At 42.0% G+C, this 23,592-nt stretch overlaps 1 protein-coding gene across 10 annotated transcripts in view; it reads right to left on the bottom strand.

Moving 5' to 3' along the window:
• Positions 1-23,592, bottom strand: part of LOC133479653 (nck-associated protein 5-like) — a 103,623-nt gene that overhangs the window by 37,316 nt on the left and 42,715 nt on the right. For 9 of the 10 annotated variants that reach the window (XM_061776969.1, XM_061776977.1, XM_061776916.1 and 6 more), the window contains 2 exons: positions 19,487-19,550; positions 8,765-8,898 (listed from right to left, as the gene is read on the bottom strand). In XM_061776969.1, coding sequence (XP_061632953.1) covers positions 8,765-8,898; positions 19,487-19,550 — 198 coding nt within the window. Of the gene's footprint in view, positions 1-2,209; positions 2,245-8,764; positions 8,899-19,486; positions 19,551-23,592 lie in introns of those variants that run through there. The other variant, XM_061776960.1, reaches the window with a different exon arrangement.

The following is a 23,592-nucleotide window of genomic DNA, read 5'->3' as shown; positions in this document are numbered from 1 at the left end:
TTAAACATCAGATCCGGCAAGTTTAATCTGTGGCGGAAGTCAGCAGGGTGGCGTGCGTCTGTGTGCGTTTACGATCAGCTGACAACAAGAAGTAATAGGTTGAACTTAACAACACAGATTGGAGTAATGTGTTAGCTAGTAATTTAGTGAAGGAGTTAAATGACCAAAACTGAGATGTATCAAACTTATTTCCCTGTTCAAGTGTGGAAGTGGAAAGTAGTACCAATAAAGCTTCTAAATGTGAGCTACTTCTAAAATAGTGCAGACACTTATTATCATTTAACAACCCTCATTGTCATTTGGAAGGAGCCGTCAAGTGCCTTTAAAAGCCCAACCTCCTTGTAATGAACCCAGATGTGCAGTTTGGAACAGGGGCTCAATTCATACCGCAGCATCCCAAGCACAGCAGGGGGCCTTCGCCACTGTGCCAAATTAAGAGACTTGGTCCAGACATGGCTGGGTACTAGAATGATTAGAAGAATGGGCATTGATCAGCAAACAGAGAGACACCACTCTGCTTGTTCTTTGAGTGTGTTGCTTTCTGCAGCTCAAGCTCTGCAGAGCTACCGAGAATGAATAACATAAGCACACATAACGGTCAAGTTCAACTCTTAAATTTGCTCAGCGGCGGCATCTCAATTTGAGCATGACCGCCCGAACGACAAGTTCAGACTAAAAAAGCCATTCGTACCTGTTTACATCACTCACATGTGTCCTAATGCGTTAAATAATGTGCCGAAAGGATCTTTTGCCGAGCTACAACACGGTTGTCACCAACCATCTCGACAGAGTACGCCAAGCAACAAAACGGTAGGGCAGGTTGGTGAATCATTGTGAGTCTTGATGCTGCAGTACAATTAAGTGACGTTAAGGGCCTTATTTACTCATTCATCTCCCATTCTGCTTATCCTTACTAGGGTCGCGTGCGTGCTGGAGCCTATCCCAGCAATCATCGGGCGAGAGGCGGGGTACATCCTGAACTGGTCGCCAGCCAATCGCAGGGCACATAGAAACAAATAACCATTCACACTCACATTCAAACCTACACGCAATTTTGAGTATTCAATTAACCTTCCCTGCATGTCTTTGGGATGTGGGAGGAAACCGGAGTACCCGGAGAAAACCCACGCAGGCATGGGGAGAACATGCAAACTCCACACAGGCGGGACCGGGATTTGAACCCCAGTCCTCAGAACTGTGAGGCAGATGTGCAGATGTGCTAACCACCATGCCTCCGGCTTATTTACTAAAATCCTGAATAGCAAGTGCTGAATTGCATGATCACTCTAACAGATTGGGCGGTGTAAAAGTGGTGGAGACAGCCTTATTTAAGAGGGTTTTGCGTTTTAGGTAGCGCAGATGGTTTCACCATGTAAAATTTGGGTCAGCACAGCAAGTGCAAAATGAAGATGAGATGAGATGGAATTGGTAGTGTTAGTGGAAGAGGAAAGCAAACATAATACAGAAAAGAAATCTATTGCTCCGATCATTTTCAGGAGGTCAGCAACCGCATAAAAGGAGAGCACACCCAAAAAAACCTATCTGGGAGAGACCAGCACCAATTGCCACACTGAACTGAAATGCAGAGCTGAAAGGAGTTTTGTCATATGTGATATGGCATGACTCCTTCTTGTGACTGGCTCAAAGTCAGCCATTGGATCTTCCAGAAGCTCCAAAATTGCACTGTCAAACAGATATGTCATGATCATTTGTGTTTCTGGCATTTCAAAAATATTTACACGCCCTCACAACAGTAACCACAGTCATCGTTACGCACAACAGTAGCATTTTGCACCTGTCTTTCAGACACTGTATTTAAAGACTCAACATTATCAACCGTAATGTGTCTCAGCGTTGATAAATCACATTGCACGTGCTGAACTAATCTATCAATCTTGCATACATTCCTCCCAGAAAGTGCAAAATAAACTGCCAGAGATTTTGCCCATTTGGCAAACACAATCCAGGGTGCACCTAGTTAGTAGATCAGTTTTCACATCTGTGTGCATGAGCAATCAAGTTTGCGCCTGTTTTTGCACACGCACGCATTTATTAAATCAGGCCCAAAGTTGCTGTTTTCAGACTGCGTATATCTTGCACACATGGCCCAATAAATACCGTAAAGCCCAGCACGAAAAATGACAAATAGTTAAAAAAAAAACATTAAAAAAAAAATAAGATAAGGCACACAAGCTGTTCAACCTATTACCTGATGACCCCCTCCTTCATCCTTGGGCAAGTATACGTGTACGGGCACCAAGCAGCCCCCACGCCTCTGCCTGCACACCAGTCTTCCTGTCTGCGTGGTCTCAAGGCCTCATTGTGCCTTTGCAGGATACAAGTCCAAATGTAGTTGTTAGTTGATCATGTTGCTCTCAGTGCACAGTTTTCCTTCCTCTGTCCCTGCTCTTAAATATCGCAGCCCATATGGAACAAGGGACGTTCAGGGTGGGCTGAGCAGGCTGCAGGGCTGTGGGCTGCAGTCCACCACTAAGCCGTTGTAGTTTAATGACAGCAGGCCACACCAAGTGGCGTTGAAGCTCTGGGGGGGTTGACCCAAGTCAGGAGGGGTTGAGCATGTGACCCACATCAAGCTTAGAACCCAGCCGGGGGGAGGGGGCCTGTATGCTGGGATGTGTGTGCACCTTCGTCTGGAGCTAAGTGACCAGTCACTTGAGGAATGTATCGTTTTTTTTTTTTGTTTTTTTTTTAAATCTCAACTATGAAAACATGAGCAAACTGCGATTTTTAAGTGCTTAGGTAAACAAGTAAAGCCAGTTGTTCCAGGGGCAGATGCCAGTTCTGAACACCACCGCCAAAATGTACAGGCAAGCAACCAAAAATTTAAGCAAAGTCTTTCATAAATTATTTCTGATATTGCAAAAAAACAAAAAAAAACAACAACAACAAAAAACAGTGCTACACAACTCAAAGAAGATGCCAACATGTTTAGGAGATATGGGCAGAGACATTTGCTGCATGTTGCATGCACCTAGAAATGTGCACCATCCATCCATCGTTTATAGCGCCAATCCTCATGAGGGTCATGGGTTAGCTGGAGCCTATCCCAGTTGACTTTAGGCAAAAGGCGGGGTACACCCTGGACTGGTCACCAGACAATCGCATATATACAAACACAATCATAATGATACCTGAGGACAATTTAAAGTCTTCTATCAATCTAACATTCTTGTTTTTGGAATGTCGGAGAAAGCCGGAGTCTTCTTTTCCTTTCAGCTTGTCCCATTAGGGGTCGCCACATCGTATCATCCTTTTCCATGTAAGCCTATCTCCTGCATCCTCCTCTCTAACACCAACTGCCCTCATGTCTTCCCTCATGACAGCCATCAACCTTCTCTTTGACCTTCCTCTAGCTCTCTTCCCTGGCAGTTCCATCCTCATCATCCTTCTACCAATATACTCACTAGCTCTCTTCTGGACGTGTCCAAACTATCAAAGACTTCTCTCTCTGACTTTGTCTCCAAAACATCGAACTTTGGCTGTCCCTCTGATGAGTTCATTTCTAATCCTATCCAACCTGCTCACTCCTAGAGAGAACCTCAACATTTCCGCCACCTCCAGCTCTGCTTCCTGTTGTCTCTTCAGTGCCACTGTCTCTAATCCGTACATCATGGCTGGCCTCACCACTGTCTTATAAACTTTGCCCTTCATCCTAGCAGAGACTCTTCTGTCACATAACACACCTGTCACCTTCCTTCACCCGTTCCAACCTGCTTGGACCCGTTTCTTCACTTCCTGACCACACTCACCATTGCTCTGGATGGTTGACCCCAAGTATTTAAAGCCCTCCACCCTTGCTATCGCTTCTCCCTGTAGCCACACTCTTCCCCCACCACCCCTCTCATTCATGCACATATATTCTGTTTTACTTCGGCTAATCTTCATTCCTCTCCTTTCCAGTGCAAGCCTCCATCTTTCTAACTGTTCCTCCACTTGCTCCCTGCTTTCACTGCAGATCACAATGTCATCTGCAGACATCATGGTCCAAGGGGATTCCAGTCTAACCTCATCTGTCAACCTATCCATCACCACTGCAAACAGGGGCTCAGGGCCTGAAGTGGGCGATCAACATCAACTCCGTCCTCAAAAAGGCCCAGCAGTGGATGTATTTCCTGCGGCTTCTGAAGAAGCACGGTTTGCCACAGGAGCTGCTGAGGCAGTTCTACACAGCGGTCATCGAATCAGTCCTGTGTTCTTCCATCACAGTCTGGTTTGGTGTGGCTACAAAAAAGGACAAACTCCGACTGCAATGGACAATCAAAACTGTCAATTTTTCGGTACCCCCCTACCCACCCTCGAGGACTTGCACGCTGCCAGAACTAAGACAAGAGTGTGCAAAATCCTCTCAGACCCTCCACATCCCGGTCACCAGCTCTTCCAGCTCCTTCCCTCAGGTCGGCGCTACCGATCAATGCAAACTAGAACTAGCAGACATTCCAACAGCTTCTTCCCTCTTGCAATCAACTTCATAAAACACCTAACCTACAATTCCATTGCAACATGCTGGCAATTTTTTATTTTATTTAATTTTTTTTGTCTTGAGTTTGTTGTCACATTTCTGTCAGGCCAATTATGTATTACTCTTGCACTCACTGTTGCATATCTGTTGTTGACCAATACTGGCCACTCCTGCCAGAGTAGCATCTGCTCCATTTGCACACTGACTGAAGAGTATCTGCAACATTTGCACAATCAACATTGTCCCAGATTATTGCACTACTCGCTTGAAGTCTCGGCGCCCTTTGCACAATGGTCATTGCACCAGACTATTGCAATATTAGTCATTCGAACTGCTCTAAGTGTTAGAGGACTCTGCAACTTTTTGCACAATTGTCAAAAAAATTAATAAATAAATAAAATAAGCGACTGTTTTTTTTTTTTGTCAATGTCTTTATGTCTCAAAAGTGTTCTCTGTCAATTGACTGTCTGTTGTCTTACTAAAGCGGCTGCAATTACCGGAGACAAATTCCTTGTGTGTTTTTTTGGACATACTTAGCAAATAAAGATGATTCTGATTCTGATCCCTGATGCAGTCCCACCTCCACCTTAAATTCCTCTGTCACACCTAAAGCACACCTCAAGGGTCGCGGGCGTGCTGGAGCCTATCCCAGCTATCATCTGGCAGGAGGCGGGGTACACCCTGAACTGGTTGCGAGCCAATCGCAGGGCACATACAAACAAACAATCGTTCGCACTCACATTCACACCTACGGGCAATTTAGAGTCGTCAATTAACCTATCATGCATGTTTTTTTGGGATGTGGGAGGAATTCGGAGTGCCCGGAGAAAATCCACGCAGGCACGGGGAGAACATGCAAACTCCACACAGGCGGGGCCAGGGATTGAACCCCGGTCCTCAGAACTGTGAGGCAGGCGCTCTAACCAGTCGGTCACCGTGCCGCCGCCCTCATACATGTCCTGTATTATTCTAACATACTTCTCTGCCACTCCAGACTTCCGCATGCAGTTCCTCTCTGGCTTTCTCTAGAGCCACAAAGACACAATTAGCTCCTTGTGACCTTCTCTGTACTTTTCCATCAACATCCTCAAGGCAAATAATGGATCTTTCTTGGCATGAAACCATACTGTAGTTCGGAAATACTCACTTCTGTCCTGAGTCTAGCCTCCACTACTCTTTCCCATAACTTCATTGTGTGGCTCATCAACTTTATTCCTCTATAGTTCCCACAGCTCTGCACATCATCCTTGTTCTTAAAAATGGGCATCAGCACACTTTTGCTCCATTCCTCAGACATCTTCTCACCCGCTAGAATTCTGTTGAACAAGCTGGTCAAAAACTCCACAGCAACCTCTCATAGATGCTTCCATACCGCCACAGGAATGTCATCAGGACCAACTGCCTTTCCATTTTTCATCTTCTTTAATGCCTTTCTAACTTCCCCCGTTACTAATAATTGCCACTTCCTGGTCCACCACACTTGCCTCTTCTACTCTTCCTTCTCTCTCATTTTCCCCATTCATCAACTCCTCAAAGTATTCTTTCCATCTGCCCAGCACTGGCACCAGTCAACACATTCCTATCTCTATCCTTAATCACCCTAACCTGCTGCACATCCTTCCCATCTCTATCCCTCTGTCTGGCCAACCTGTATAGATCCTTTTCTCCTTCTTCAGTGTCCGACCTGGCATACATGTCATCTTATGCCTCTTGTTTGGCCTTTGCCACCTCTACCTCTACGTCACCTCTCAATGTATACCTTTCTCCTCTCCTTGGTCCTCTCAGTGTCCCACTTCTTCTTAGAGAACCTCTTTCCTTGTATGATTTCCTGCACTGTGAGGTTCCACCACCAAGTCTCCTTCTCCCCTTTCCTCACAGAAGATACACCAAGTACTCTCCTGCCTGTTTCTCTGATCACCTCTCTGTTCTGCCTTTGTTTTTTTAATCTTCCTCCCCACCACCAGAGTAATCTTACATACCACCATCCTATGCTGTCTAGCCACACTTTCCCCTACCACTACCTTACAGTCGGTAACCTCATTCAGATTACATCGTCTGCACAAGATGTAATCCACCTGGATGCTTCTACCTCTGCTCTTGTAGGTCACCCTACATTCCTGCCTCTTCTGGAAAAAAGTGTTCACTACAGCCATTTCCATCCTTTTTGCAAAGTCTACCACCATCTGTCCCTCCAAGTTCCTTTCCTGGATGCCGTACTTAGCCATCACTTCTTTATCACTCCTATTTCCTTCACCAACATGTGCATTACAATCTGCACCAATCACGACGCTCTGTCTGTCTGGGATGCTCAGAACTACTTTGTCTAGTTCCTTCCAGAATTTTTCTTTCACCTCTAGGTCACATCCTACCTGTGGGGCATAGCCGCTAATCACATTGTACATAACACCCTCAATTTCAAGTTTCAGCCTCATCACTCGATCTGATACTCTTTTCACCTCCAAGACATTCTTACTCTTCTTTTAAAATAACCCCTGCTCCATTTCTCTTCCCATCTATACCATGGTAAAATAATTGAAACCCTGCCCCTAAACTTATAGCCTTACTGCCCTTCCACCTGGTCTCCTGGACACGCAATATATCAACCGTTCTCCTAATCATGTCAACCAACTCCCGAGATTTTCCTGTCATAGTGCCAACATTCAAAGTCCGCACATTTAATTCTAGGCTTTGTGCTTTCCTCTTCTTTTTCTGCCGAAGAACCCGCTTTTCACCTCTTCTTCATCTTTGATGCACAGTAGCTGAATTTCCACCGGCACCCTCCAGGTTAACGGTGTCGGGGCCGGACGTTGCTAACCTGGGCCACGACCAATCCGGTATGGAATTCTTTAGATGAACGCTCATATTTGTTTGGCAAAGTTTTAAGGGGGATGCCCTTCCTCACGCAACCCTCTGCATTTATCCGGGCTTGGGACCGGCCTACAGTTTGCACTGGCTTGTGCCCTCCATAAGGCTCCTTTCAGAGAAAGCCGGAGTACCCGGACAAAAACCCGGGGGGAACATGTTAATACCACATAGGAAGGTCAGAATCTGGATTGAAACCCCCAACCTGAGAACTGTGAGGCTTATATGGCAACCACTCGTGCACTGAGCTGAGCTGCCAAAAGTGCACCAATTAACTGAAACTAGCAGAGCAAGCAGCAGATGCCATTCAAGGGAAGAAACCAGAAGTCTGGATTTTAGGTTAGCATCATGTTCTCATCCATCTGCCCACCTCTTCTTTGCCCCATTGAGTGCCAGGTTCCCATTTTATCCAATGAATGGCCAGGTTTAATTCATAATAACAAAAATCCTTTTGGCTTCTTTGTGTGCAGTCGCATGAAGCTGGTCGCTGACCTCTGTGAGCCCTCCCCACTCCAGGTGTCTTGAGGGCAGAAATGACAGAGATCCAGCATACTGACAATGAACAGAACCCTTGCAGAATGACAACAATAGCTGAGCAGGGAACTGAACATCTGAACAAAAAGCACCTTTTTCGGAGGCTATAATGGAATCTTTGGCGAGACAGTCTCAGTAGTCCGACGCCCAATGAGAGGCATCCATCCAGATGATTCTTTTGGGACCTATGCAGGACCCAATCAGGTATAAGCTTCTCTCTTATTAGAAGGACTCTTCCCATAAAGCCGCCACACTAGCTACGTGAATCTCACTCAGAGGGGAAGCTAGCTGCTATGCTACAGCTCTCAAATTATAATCACATGTCTGTGCACGCTGGCAGAAGGGGAAACGGTGGTCTGAATGAACAATTTCAACACAGACAGACAGAAGAATGCATCCTGCTACTAGGTGGGAAACTGCTTTGAATAGACAGACGTCAAAGTAAAATATCATAATTTGAGAAAATGTGAGCAAAAAATATGCAGTGCTGTGGTGCAAGGATGCTATGCAGACAGAAGAGAGAGCAATTGAGGGCATTGTTGCATCAATGGGACATTTTAAAATATGCACTAATCATCGAAATGTCTCTTTAAAATATTACAACCCTCCCTTGCCGAAGAGTCTGCGGCTGCACGCTGGGATCATTAAAGTGTGAAGCGCTTTTCTAATGAGGAGATAAGCAGCTAATATTTAAGTAAGCTAATGTGAAGACTCCTGCATGACTACTGACTGTCTATCTGCAAATTATGACCTCCAGACCAGCTGGGAAAAAGAGGTGAAGGGAGGCTTTGTTTGAGCACTTTACATTTTGTCCTCTTACTCATAGCTCAAGCGTCATGGAAGATAACAAGGTCAAGTGAACATATTGAGTTTTAGGTGCTCATTCACCTGGAGAATTGCTGCTGCAGGGAGACGATCTGTGCCCGGCCCAGCTCGGATTCCTCCGTCACTTCTCGGAGACGCTTCTCGCTCTCCAGACGCAGGCGTCGCTCTTCCTCTAGCTCATGGATCAGCTTTTCTCGCTGTGGAGGCACACAAACATCAACATATTACTTGAACGCATCTGCATAACAGCCTGACCATGTTAATTGGGATTTTTTAAAAATTATTATTATTAAACACATTTTTTTTAAATTCAGAGAACAATCAAATGACCTTATCAAAATTTAAGAGGTCCATTCCCCTCCAAAAGTGTGGGAACAGTGAGGCCAATTCCTTTATCTTCATTTTAGCGTTTAATTCCAGGTATTTAAATCTTGATCTGATAACTTAGATTTAGAATTATAATGTAATTTAGATTTAATAGATTTAGAATTATATGTAATATGTCTTTTGTAATTTGTTTCATCTTTTGTAAAAGTGTTGCTGCTTTTGTTAATCTATTTTCTGAAATGTAAAAGTATTTTGGTTTTTGTTCAAATGTTTTCTGAAATGTATAAGATTTTCGGTTTTTGTTCATTTGTTTTCTGAAATGTAAAAGTGTTTTGGCTTTTGTTCATTTGTTTTCTGAACTGTAAAAGTGTTTCACAATTTGTTACATTGTTTTGAACTTCCAGGCCACCGTAGAGATTAACTAATTGCCAGTTTAAAACATTACACTTCTTATTCCTGATAAGCTCCTTTGTTGTTTTGGCAGTGTGTTTTAGGTTATGTTGCTGCATGATGAAGTATCTCAAAATCAATTTGGGTGCAAATTACTGTATCGATAACATACTATGGAGATTAACTTCTGATAAACGGCAATCAGTGAAGTTGTTGCCGCGGTTCGGGTGGGAGTGTTTGTATTTATGTTTGCCCACGTGTCTGTTGCATTTGCCATATTCAGATCTGCACTCTTAATTGAAAAGTATAGTGAATGAAGTGCTCCCTCAATGACTGAAAATGTTTTTATCGTCTTTACGGACGCTCACTTTTTTCGCATTGGTTCCGCATTATATGTGGCAAGGTGAGTCGTTGTTAATTTTCTGATGAAACTGCTGTAATTCTCTATACTTGGGGTATTTGGAATAAAGCATGTCACATGTTAATAAGACACCCGAGAACTGTTTTTACAGTAATTGTGGGAAAAAAATAATCTCCTTTATATTGTCTGTAGACTAAGTCGATATTGTTGCTTACATCAATGAAGATAAACGACCCCATCCCAAAAGAAGCCAAGCTAGGACAAGCTATGACTCTGTTTTACAGATACGCTTGTATGCATGAGAATATGAGCAAATCCTTTGTTTTGCCAAACTTTAGTATTTCCATTACTTTGGTAAAGGTTAATCTTTGTCTCATCAATCAGTAAAACATTTTCCTATAATTTTTTAGGCTCATTGTGCCAAATTACAGTCCGACATACTGTAGGCCTACCTGTTCTTCTTGCTCATGAGTGATTTGCATCTTCTGGTGAAGCTGCTGTACTTTTGTTCATTAAATCTTCTGCAAACAGTAGATTGTGATACCTTTACTCCTTGTCACTAATGTCACTAACAGTTGTGTCAGGGTTTTTCTTTGAAGCGTTCACAATGTTTCTTCCATCAACTGCTGCTGTTTTCATTCATCTACCCAGTCAACGCCTTCTACAGCTTTAGGACAGTCAAAGTTGTATAAGCTATGACCAATCTTTGGAACGACTCATATTCATCTTTTGATGTCTACATTCAAAGTTGTTGTACTAGCTATGACCAGTGTTTGGAACGACTCATATTCATCTTTTGATGTCTACATTCAAAGTTGTTGTACTAGCTATGACCAGTGTTTGGAATGACTCATATTCATCTTTTGATGTCCACAGCAAAAAGAAAGCTATTGGGAGGAGCGTATATTCTTGGAAGAACACCCATCGATAAAACCTAGGTTGACATCAAATACATTAGATAGGAAGTTGCACACAAACAAACCCACTCCGATGAAAAAATATCCTCCTTGGCAAAGGTAAAAATTCTGAAATGAAAGTAAATAACGATGACATTTAATACTTAGTTGTTACTACTTCGGGTGTTTTGAAAGGGGGCTGCATTGCTTCTATCAAAGAAAGTTCACACAAAATGTCAAAAATGATCACAGCTACAATTTTTCACTGCCGTGGAGCCTTTGTGCTCTGCTTTGGTTGGAAATGCATACCCTCCTTGGCCTTGATATTGACAGAGGAGCTCAAAGCGGCAAAAACGACTTGTTGCATAAAGTCAGCTTTATGCCATCTTAACCAGTTTTATCAGTCTCTTTCTCACTCAATACAAGTCTGAAACTAAATCTTTGTTCCCCCTTTAATTGGATTCTTCTGTCAGATGGCCTCAGCTATCCGTTGCCAATGAGAACCGTCTTCAAAATGCTCTTCAGACACTCCTCTGGTTGGGTGTTTGAAGTCATCAGTTAGTTACTGTAGTTCAGCTTGGTGCTGGGAAAATTTTCTGGCTTCTCTTTGCTTCACAAGCACCATCCATCTGCCCTCATCCCCCCAAAAAATGGGTCAAGGCTAGACAGCGCTCCTCACATGAAATTCAAAATGTTTAAGATTGAAACTATGGACTAATTAACTTGATTAATTACATGAATCATAAAAGCATCAATTAACTATAGCTGGTTGAGGTTTTGACCTGGAAGTCCATATTTTATCTACATTGTTGTATTCCATCTAGCTTCTTGTATTGTATCTACCATCTGTTTTATGTACCTTCTTAAAAGTCTCCTGTGGACATCTATATTAAAGGAACGAGTAAATAAATTAAAAAATAATATTCACTAACACTTGAAAGATATTAGAATTTGTATTGTAATCCTTCATTCCTCATCTTTGTTTGTTAAATCTGGCATCATTTAATTTGTGGAGTAAAACAACAACTACAGATGTCATGATGAAGAACAGCACTAGCCACTGAAAATACACACGTATTCACTGTACACAATATTAGAAAATTGCAGATACTCTTCAATAAAAAAAAAAATGGCAAACCAAAATGGTCACAGAACTAACTCAATAAAAGAACATTCTCTGAAAATTTAAATCAAGCATCACTTTATTTTAAAAACAAAAGAAGCTGTCTAAAATCATGGTAATAGTTTGTTGCATAAACTTTTAAGGCAATTAACAAATAATTTGAGGCAACACTCAAGACTCTACATATACTGTACTGTATGTTGTTGAAGCTTATTTTCCCGCATTCAGTCAAAAAGTATCTGGTCGTCGCAGAGCAGTTTGCAGAAAAGCATGAGGAGGACATCTAGTGGTGGAATAAGGGAAATGCACGTAAATATATTGAGGGAAATGTGGCTGTCCTCTACCAGCTATCTTCGGGCGAGAGGCGGGGTACACCCTGAACTGGTCGCCTAGCCAATCGCAGGGCACATAGAAAGAAACAACAATTTGCACTCACATCCACACCTACGGGCAATTTAGAGTCTTCAATTAACCCACCATGCACTTTTTTGGGATGTGGGAAGGAAACCCACGCAAGGAGGACACACAAACTCCACACAGTGGAAATTAGGAACATCACATTCAAATTCATTCAATTCTTCAAATTACTCAACAATACAGAGGCCTGTTTTCCAGTAACCATACAAGACCAATGAACAACCAAATAGCACTAATGTTGTATAACACAGAACAGTTCAATCACAAAGGCACATTGTGTCAAGTGGAATCCATTAGGGCATGAATACTAAACCCAAGACACCATTTAAAACCCTTGCACTGTCTTGTCGTGGTTATAAATTGGTGGCTGCTACAGTATGTGTAACAGCTCTTTACACAACACAGATGCTCTCCTTTTCAAAAGTAATGGCTGCTATAAATCCAGCTGCAAAAAAAAATAAAAATGTAAAAAAGTGCGACATCCCTCATACCTAAACGCGAGACCTCTGCACCTGGACCCAGACTAAACTTCTTCACTTTGTTATGGAGAAAAACAACTTCTTCGCAAACGTGCAAGCGAGCGAGGCGGGTGAAAATGGAATTTGAATGACAAAGCTCCTAATAATATAAAAGACAAAAGCCTTTTCTTCATGCAGTAATGTGCACGGTATTGTTGCACGTTCCTCATGCAACAGTAGCTTTTGTTATTTTTTGTTGCCCACATGGCCCCGCAAAGGCCCAAGTGTAAGCACCTATGTCTGCCGACAGACTGATGCCAAGAATCTCAATAACAAGGCGGGATTTACAGTCTTATTCCAGTAAAAGCTCTTGATAGCTTTAGTTCAATATATAATTGTGATGGTTTAACCAGGCAGGAGGCTGTTAAAGCCAACATTACCATATCTTTATGCTGTGGCCAGAAATCCACAGCAATACATCAGACTGACTGAAATGTTTAATGCCTATGCCGCCTCCATGACTTCTATTCCTTGGAGTGTTCTTTAATGGCATGCAGCAAACCTCTATGAGAACATTTATTTCAGTTCAACCAACGAAAAATGATGCTTTCACTCACGGTCGTCATATGTATATGTGTAATATGGGCTTCTGCCTGTAGAGCACGCCATTTTGCTGGAGTAACAAGGGCTCCAACAAATTTGCTTCCCAAACATTACAGGGAAAAAAATAAAACAACATCAAACGGAATAGGAAAAGTAATTTGTAAAATGGCCTTGGGATGGCTTTTTTTTTATATCTGATGAGCAATATTCATTAGTTTCAATAAACTCAGATTGAGCCTTTGAGGATAAAATTTGACCCCCATCACAGATAAGGGGGGTTTCATTTCCGGGATAATAAAAAGGCACCCATCTAGAGATGAATCAATTTATCAATGTGACCATACAACGCTCAGAATTGAACAGACTGCAAGAGGACGTAGATTATGTATAGAGACCATGCTTGTTACGTTGTAATTGTATTAGCTGAAGCGGGGGCCAGCATGAACTCTGCATCTGAAATTGCTCTGCATTAGAAGGTAATGGTGCCCATCCAAGCTGAATTACTACAAGGCACAACAACTGCACCTCTCCCCCTTCCCCCTCCACCCCCCATCAAAGATCCACGGAGGGTTATAAATTAATTAGAGACCTCAGTCTCTGCCTGTAGTTCCGAATCCCATTTAGGAAGAGCTACATCAGCATTATCAGCTCAAGTGCACGAGCAGGCCCAGAATGTCCATCAATTGCTGTCTATCAGTAAGTCTGTACTTCCTCATGCAGCATGCGGGTACAATTTTGGGGCAGCTCAATAATCTCTTCATTACCCAGACCTTCACCTTCACCCCCTCATTCAGATTCTAATCAAAGGGCCTGGAGCGGGTCTCTGGCTCGTTGCTAAAGCAAACATCAGGGACACAATACACCATAAAGGTTCTTAGTTCATTAATAAAACATGGCAGTGGATTATGTGTGCGTGCGTGTGCGCTCATCAGAAGGACTGAATTCAAATGAAAGGGTACAACAAGGAAGACTTTGGCTGCCTTGCTGGCACATAGAATCTATTTGAATAAAGACAAATCCTCCTGTCGTGGTATTATTATGCATATTGCAGAAAATGTGCATCAGTTCAGTTCATTACTTTGATAATAAGAACACTAGCAAACCGTCCCATATCATTGCAACTGGCTGTGTCATTCTATTGTTTTACATCTCAGCAAATAGGTGCATTATTATTGCACCTTATGTATTGTCAAATTGTCCTAAATACGTTCTGTTCCTTAACGCTGCATACATGGCAGCCACATCATTAGGTACACTTGCACAATCTTAGCAGACCAAATACATTAAATATATTTTAAAAACTGCCTAAGTTAATAATGCTCAGCAAACAGCAAACAGTCAAAGATGTATTCATGCATTTGCAGTGGTGTAAAAGTGCAATGCATCATACTGAGAGCTGCCCTTAATATTTTGGTTACCTCATTTCGCAACATCAGGGAGTCCAAATATTAGACACAGCTGCCAGTATAATGTAAACTACAACTATGATAACGATCAATACTGTATATTATATTCCTTTATTCATATTTACGTGTCCGTCTTTATCAATGCCTAGTTTTTATAGAGTTCTCCTGGAACAAACCAAGAAAATCTAACTAATACAGTACTGTAATAAAATGCACCAAATAGAAATGGAGAAGAATCGTTATTTACACATAATAGCAAAGCCACAAAGTATTTTTTAGTATGAGTAGAAACTGCAACTTGGACTTTCGTGGATTTACGTCAAATATAAATTGTCTCAAGGGACATCGATTCAATTATCATGGAGAGCACTTCTCTGAAACAACCGCTTGCACTAGCATATTAGGGGAAGAATACACACTCCCCAGGAATATGCAAAATTATACCAGTGGCAATTTATCATCACCAAGGGAGAACCTTCTTCCACACCCGCGCACTCTGGGTCATTCATTCAGTGCCGTGGCTGAGAGTGACGGTGTGCAGCTTTGATTTTCACCTGGCCGTCAGCACTCGTCCACCGGTCAGGTCGATGTGTTCAAGGGGGAGGCAAGCTGAGGCCCGCGCTGCCCCTGGACGTGGATGATAAGCTCCATGTGCTTAGGCAGCACCTGAGTTCAATACCCCCCTTTCCAGCCCCTCCACATACACACAGAAGGCTACACTGTCACACATTCAGGCAACGGCTGTCAGAAACACTCCGTGAGGACCAAGAAGCCCTGTGAGGCGTTTCTTTATCGGCTACAGAAAAGATCTTGATCTTAACGGTGCTGTCAATGTGCTTTCGTGATAAATATACGGTCATTAATCATGGTGTCATTGCTCATTTAATTACTATAAACTACACAGTACTGAGTATTTACTACTATTTAAAAATGACTGCTGTCAAAAAGATGTTTTAAAAAAAATAAAGATTGTGGTGGCCTGAGACTTCTGCCTTTGACTGCACATACCAAACAACAAAGGGCTTCGGTACTCATGACACTAATAACCAATAATTAATATTAGAGCAGTGATTTTTGTTTCCTATCTATATGCACATGCTGGAGGGGGACTTACCATGAGGCGAGAACAGACAATTCCCTGGGACTTCGAGGCTTCCAGGGTCCCCCAAATGTTTCATAAAATCTGATCAATAAAGTTTTCTTTGTTTGAATGCAATTATTCTTTAAATCTTACTTCACAATCTTAAAATAACATCAAAATGCTTAACTATCACAATGTTATTAAGCGTACGGCCTGCGGGCCATAAAGATAGAGAACACAATAACTGCTACTTCTAAGTGAAAGAAAATGTTGTCCTCTGGAGGGCAGAGTGACCATCACTTTTTAAATGGCAATATGAAACTAACTGCCCCTCCGAATTTGACAGAGGTGTGGAGTCGAGTCACATGACTTGCACTCAAGTCAGGAATTTCGTGACTTTAGACACGACTTGACAAAATGTCACAAGACTTGGACTTGAACAGCAATGACTCATGACTTCTCTCGGACCCGAGCCCATTGACTTGAAAAGACTCGCCATATTTACCAAAGCACTGAGATACGAACACTGCTGTTCTTTCTCAATAGCTCAACATCCATCCATCTTCTCTACCGCTTATCCTGTAGCTCAACATACCAAAGTTTATTTTACTAAGGCAACTTCAGAATGATGTAACCACGATGTTGATGCTTTCAAGGAAAATTACTCAAGTGGAAGTGTCCCACCATATGAAAGCTATCACTCTGTTGGGCACACAAACGACAACGACAATTAACGTAACATTAAAGACAGTAATTATTGAGAAAAAAAAAACAAAAACATATTTTCGTCGATTACTTGATTATTCGATAGAATTGTCAGTAGAATACTCGATTACTAATTGCAGCACTACTGGATGCAAATTCTTATTTGTCTGTTTAATGTCACTTCAGAAATAAAGTGAGAAAAAATAAGTCATAGCATGTATAATTTTTCATAGAATAACTGAAAACATACTACCCAAAACTAAGCCCCCAGATGGATGTGGAAATTTATGTAAATTTTATATTATTTCTAAATCTTAAGTTGTTTAATAACGTAAAATAATAGGATCCACTTTGATTAGTAAGTTGCACGTTTAAATGAAACACTGATTCATAATACGGGTAAAATTGCAATCGTTTTTGTTAAGAAATTTCAGATTGCTGATTTGCAACGACATTTGCAACAAGACAATCCTACATAAATGTGAATATTTTTTTCATATACTTGTCATTTTTTGCACCAAAACAACTGAAAATTTGGAATAGTCGTTATTCATAGGTTATTCACGAATATACTGGTCGGGCCCACTTGAGATCAAGTGGGGTGAATGTAGCCCCCAAACTAAAACGACTTTGACAACTCTCATCAATCATCATTGTTTTGAGTGCCCCCTCCCCACCCCCAACCCCATGTATTGGACTTGTCAATCTCCTTACTGCACATGCGCTGACTTTACTTAGGAAGACAGCAGCAATTAGCAAAACAAACAAATTTCGTGTTCATTTCAACATGTTACTTTTATAAAGAAGATTATATGAAGAATCTCGCAAATGTTCATTACACATTTCACACTACAACAGCAAAATTGTGTTTTCATGGCAAAATATCCTTTTTTCACTTTTACATTTCATTCTTTTATTGTTCTAATTTAGTCAAGCACGGCCTCAAGCATCAAGCCAAACCTTGACAGCAGCACCTGTGTGAGTATGCTGTCTTTTTGGCTGACGTATCCCCAAGTCGAGATGGTTTATTTTCACGTGTTGTTTACACAGCCGTTTCCAGTGGCCATAATCTTAGCTAACAGTCCAAATGCCTTTTTAATGGGGAGCCCCGCCCCCTCAGCAGTGCATGTAACACTCTCTTTATGAGTCTGCATGTGTACGTGTGTTTTGAGCCTGACAGGAAACCTCGCATCCTGCACACTCCCCAAATGGACTGAGATTGCGGCTTTAAAAAAACTGGCCCTGCCCAGCACCACGCCTCTGGGAAGAATTCTAGAAGAAACCTAGAGAGGCGATGAGCCTGTTAATGAGCAGTTGGACTCAGAACAGATGAGCCTTTTGGAAGGAGACCTCAAAAAAACAAAAATGACCTATGCCAAACGCTCCTGTTTTTCTTGTAGGAGTTTTAAATTTGCATTTCCAGACTGTGAAGGTCCAGCTGAACTAATATCAAATCCCTCTGGTATGACAATAAAGTTTGCGAGTTCGCACCAGCAAATTGTTCAATAGGCTTCTAGTGATTCTCCCAAAAGATCCATAACCAGAAGTGTTGTAAGGTGGTGCAGTCAGTAGTCATGTGTCTCAACAGGACCTCCAACTAAAACACAACACACACTGTAAACTCTGTTGTTAATGCTGCTTCAGTTGTGTTACTGTGCATGAGAGACCTGTGGCTTGCGCTGACCTGCATGATGTGCCGCTAACGGTGTGATGTCCCTGCAGAGACATGCAGTGAGACGACTACCATCTGCCTGGGATCTGTTCCCAACGAGAACCATCACACGTCCTTTACTAGTTAATCTCCCGTGGCTTCCACTTTTCGCCAACCGCCAGCATTTTTACAGTTATTATCTTCCCCATGCAGCTTTTTTCCTTTCTAGTGAGGAGCTGCGATGCCTCCCAGGAATGCCAGAAAGAGACAGAAAGAGAGTGTGAGGGGACTCCAACTGGGATAATCCCAATTTCAAATGGTGCTTAGTGATACCCCCCTACCAGCTCCTGTCTCGTACAGATAACTCATCCCCTCTTGCCACCATGTGCATGCCTTTATTACACACACACACACACACACACACACACACACACACACACAAACACAGAGTCCTCCAAAGACATAATTAGCATGTTATGCGCCTGCTAGAGTGTGAGCAGCTCTCCATGGCCAATGAGATGTTTTCCTTGGCGGAGGTCGGCGAAGTTAGTGTTATAGGACGAGGCAATGACACAGATGCCACACAAATAATTGCAGCGTCTGCACGTACACAGTGAGGAATCAGCGGATGTGACAGCTACTGTATAAACTGAGAAGGACAAGTATCAATTTGATATATTTTTTGCTGAAGCAAAAACTGGAAAAAGCCAGTATAAGTGCACGTGAGACTAATGGCCATGCAGCCATCTATACTGTAAGTTGGACGCCCATGCATGAGTGGCATGATGGCATGGAAGGGTCAGATGGAGGTCAGAGAAGGGGCGGAAGGGTGGGAAGATGACTCGATGTGACTTTGCTGGCGTCAGTGGTCATCTACTTTTACTACATAATATATGCGTACATTCTCGTGTAGATTTGAACCTCCATGGCGGTCACAGTATGCTAAAGTGCCTTTAACTAATACTCTGGTTGTGTGAGCTGATACGCTGACCTCCTCAACCATGAGACGAAGCAGCAAAAAGAAGAAGGAAAGAAATCCCTCTCAGGGAGAGGCTCACACAAGACCGTATTACAATATATGAATTTTGCTTTAGGAATTTTGCTTTCGCGCCATAGCAAATCCGAGACAGGCTGTGGTCGGAGCTATCAGCCGAACTCCACTGCATCACGGGGTTTGTCGGCCCTACCGCGTGACCTCCCCATATGCATTAGGAAGCCTCGCTTAGCATTCGGATTTCTGTCTGTAGTCTGTTGTCTTTTTTAGATCATTTAATCATCATAATTGTCTCCTACAAAACCAGTTGATGAGGTTGCACCATGTGACTGACTCGTGGGTGTGTGAACAAAGATGCTCCAGGGTACTTTACCATTGTTCCCTCACTCTTGCTCCGTGCGACTTCCCTCTGCAGGCGAGCCACGGACAGTTTTTCCCTGTACAAAAATGAGAGAGAAATTGGGAAAATAAGCAGTGTGACATGATTATTCCGTCCTCCTAAAAAAAATATTGAATTTTCCATTCATCATGATTCAGAAGTCAGTTGATTTCAATAATTTAGGTCAACATGGCTCATTAGAAACGGCAATCAACTACACAGTCCTTGTAGCTAAAACACACTGTGAGGAAAGTTTGAGTAAATCAAGAAACTTTCTATTCTGTGAAGAAAAAAAATAGGATGAAACACCATGCCAGTCTCTCCTTCCCTCTTAAACCTCCAACACGTGAACGAGCCTAAACAAAGAAAAGAAATATGTGGGTTAAAGCCGTCCCCCACGTGAGGCCATTCCAGATTGTTAACGGGATCACCGGGCAATAAAGCGTTATGTTTTATGGTCTCTCCACAAGGCTAAACTGAATCGAGGTTCTGCAACAGTTTAGTCATGTTTAGTCTTATATAGTCTTAGATAATCTAATATAGTCAGGCTCTAGGTTAGCCTACACAGATGAAAAAAAAGAAGTGTAGTACAGAAATGGGGGATCCAAATTATTGTTGTTCCCTAAAATGGGAACTCAAACACTTCCTCAAGTGAATACATGTACACGTACGTTGCAAAGCCACCTGAGGCGCCTCCCCTTGAAAGAACTCTAAACTCACACCTTCCAAATCTCAACATGACATCACAGTTTGTGAGCCGCCTGCATACCTGTCCAGGCAGAAACACCTGGAGATTAAAAATCAGCCGGGGGACTTGCGGCAGATTGATGAATGGTCTGTCTGGACTGAAACAATGGCGCTCCCTTTAAATGACAACAGATGTATTCCAGCAATGGTGGCATTGTAAAAAAAAGCAGTGAGGGAGTGACTAACCAAGGAAGCGCAATCGTGTGAAGTCTAAAGTGTGTGTGTTTGGGTGTGTGCGCTCTCATATCAGAGGGCAGAGGCGCTCAAACTGTTTGCACCATGGACAACCTCAAAAGAAAAAAAAACAACAACACTTAACTCTCCAAGTACCACCATAATGACAGCATTAAAAGAAAGTAACAGAGTAGGCCTAATCATTCAAAATGAGGCATATGTTTTATTCCTAAAAAAAGTATACTTGATCAACATAAAAACTACCTAAATGATGATTAAATTAAAATGTACTGCACATAAAAGGTAATAAATGTCAAAAACTAAAGAGCTCTTAAAGATCAAAATGGAACTGTCCTTAAAAGTTCAAAAAGTTAAATAATACTGAACTGTCCAAAAAAAAATGCATCATACTAGAGTTTGTTTTTTCTAAATAGTAGCAGAGCAGAGCTAAAATATTAATTATAATATGTTTGATTGTGTTATTACACTCTATATATATTTTATTTTATTTGTATTTAGTTCAGTGATTCTTTCGCATACTAGTGTTGGGGCGTGCGTGTACATTCATGAAGGTGTTGCAATTCCACGTGGCAAATCATGAAAGAGCTAAGTGTGACCAGTTGCACAATGCTTTCCTGATACTGTCCACTTGTTCCATCACCTTGAGGCTTGGTGGGGGCCAGACGTCATTTCAAGTCTTGCAGTTTTTGTTTTGTTACAACAAGCTTGGCCTGGCATCAGTCTACTTTGTGTTATATTTCAGGCTTCCCTCACGTAGGCCTGTCCCATGTGCCAACTACACACTGAGAAAAGCGCTAGAAAACATCAGATAATTGGAATTTAAATCTAATTAAAGGCATTGTTGGCGCAAATAAAGAAGATTTCCTTCAACACGTGAATGGCACTGATGTGGGATTGATGGAGCTCAAGTACAGTTAACACTCAAACAATTTGCTGGTCCACCGATTCAGAATTCAGTTACCATTTTCAATAAAATCCATAGTCGTACGCACATGCCCCAACACCACTAGTACACCAAAGAATCACTGAATTGAATAGAACGAGCTAGTGGAATAAGTATTTTTTAGCAACTAACTTGATTTTATTTGTAAAAACAAAATGTTAATGTTTGATTTTCAGAAAAAAAACTATACTTACTAATTCAGTTGGAAGTCTTCTAAGATTATCATTTGTCATCTGTTGTTGGCATTGTTGTCTTGTTAAAGTTATGTATATATGAAAGTTAAATGCCAGAAATACACAGATGTTTTTTCTGAAAGTAATTCAAAACTAACACATAAGCAGTGTGACACAGTACAATTGTAATATTCATATTTGTATGAATTGATTACTTTCGGTGAACCACAACAAAAAGTGAGTTTGTCACTAAACATAAAAGTAGAGTTTTTATGGTTTACTGAACTATTCTTTTTACTATTTTATTACATTTGGGAAGGTTAAAATGTCATAAACATTGTCTGTACTGTTAATAAATATTTTGAAAAATAAATAAATAAATAAATGTTCCAACAATGTCTTCGACCTGTTGTGTTAGATTTCAGAGGTTGCAAGTACCGGTACTTCACTCCCTATCTTTCTTGATCGAGTAGCTCATATCCATCCATCCATTTTCTGAGCCGCTTCTCCTCACTAGGGTCGCGGGCGTGCTGGAGCCTATCCCAGCTGTCATCGGGCAGGAGGCGGGGTACACCCTGAACTGGTTGCCAGCCAATCGCAGGGCACATAGAAACAAACAACCATTCGCACTCACAGTCATGCCTAGGGGCAATTTAGAGTCTCCAATTAATGCATGTTTTTGGGATGTGGGAGGAAACCGGAGTGCCCGGAGAAAACCCACGCAGGCACGGGGAGAACATGCAAACTCCACACAGGCGGGGACGGGGATTGAACCCCGCACCTCAGAACTGTGAGGCTGACGCTCTAACCAGTCGGCCACCGTGCCGCCTAGCTCATATTTAGTTTGAGTAATAAGAATAAAAGTGAATAAACCTCATGACCACACTAAGATCATAGCTCCCCATCCATGTTCTTAGAATGTGGGCTGGTGGGTTCGTCATCTTCATCATTATAATTTGTAACCCCCAACAGCATCCAGAAGCACGAGGATATCATCAGGGTAATGACAACCAATCACAGCAAGAATGCAGACATATTGGACTTTGAACTGCATTGTGGGAGGTTTGCAAGTGTTTCTATTGCTGTCACTGCTTGTTTGCTGTTAATGAGAGCGAAAACCACATGCATGCACTGGTTTAATCTCCTCTATGCAGAAAGAGGCTGCCAGATTAAACATCCCAAGATGTTTTGAGCATTTTGTACAATGCCAGAGTATATACTTGCATCAGACTTAAGGAGAGATATAGTTTAAAATGTAGAATAGTTTATAAATATTTCCTCTATATTGTCACAGAGTTTGCCAGTGACCTGTCGTTCTGAGCGACAAGGGTAAACAGGGTTGCACAAATGATTGCATGTTGGGCAGCGCTGCCATGCATTTATGTACTAGTATCTGTGTTCCTGCTTGGTTAAGAGCTCTGATGTGCACGCAATCCTGTGGCCCACATAGAGGTGCTCCCTACATACTGGCTCTGGTTCAACACCCGTCATTCCCATCCTTAATCGGCCATTGACTGTTTACATAACTGTCAGATCCGATCCAAAACCCTCTTGTGTGAGCCAGTGAGCCTACCGAGGCATCCCTTACAGTGGTCATTTAAATATCAATTTGTTTTACACTTCCGATAATTTGGTTCCTCCTTTATCAATTATACTGGGGATAACACGCTTGTAACACAATCACAGCACACTATCCAATAATGCTTACAGTTTCTAGGAGCTGGGCAGAGAAAGCATAAAGTCAGCAAACACTCTCATCTGTTTCAAGTGTTTGAGGGGCGGGGCTCACACATCTGTGACCGCTCAATTGGTCCAAACCATCAGTGAGACTCCCCATTTTACAACCCCAATCCCAATGAAGTTGGGACGTTGTGTTAAACATAAATAAAAACAGAACACAATGATTTGCAAATCATGTTCAACCTATATTGAATTGAATACACTACAAAGACAATATATTTAATGTTCAAACTGATAAACATTATTGTTTTTAGCAAATAATCATTAACTTGGAATTTTATGGCTGCAAAACGTTCCAAAAA

The sequence above is a fragment of the Phyllopteryx taeniolatus genome, chromosome 1 (assembly GCF_024500385.1).
Source record: "Phyllopteryx taeniolatus isolate TA_2022b chromosome 1, UOR_Ptae_1.2, whole genome shotgun sequence".
NCBI classification, from domain to species: domain Eukaryota; kingdom Metazoa; phylum Chordata; class Actinopteri; order Syngnathiformes; family Syngnathidae; genus Phyllopteryx; species Phyllopteryx taeniolatus.
The sequence above is the reverse complement of the archived record's forward strand: the minus strand, read 5'-3'. Positions and strand labels throughout refer to the sequence as shown.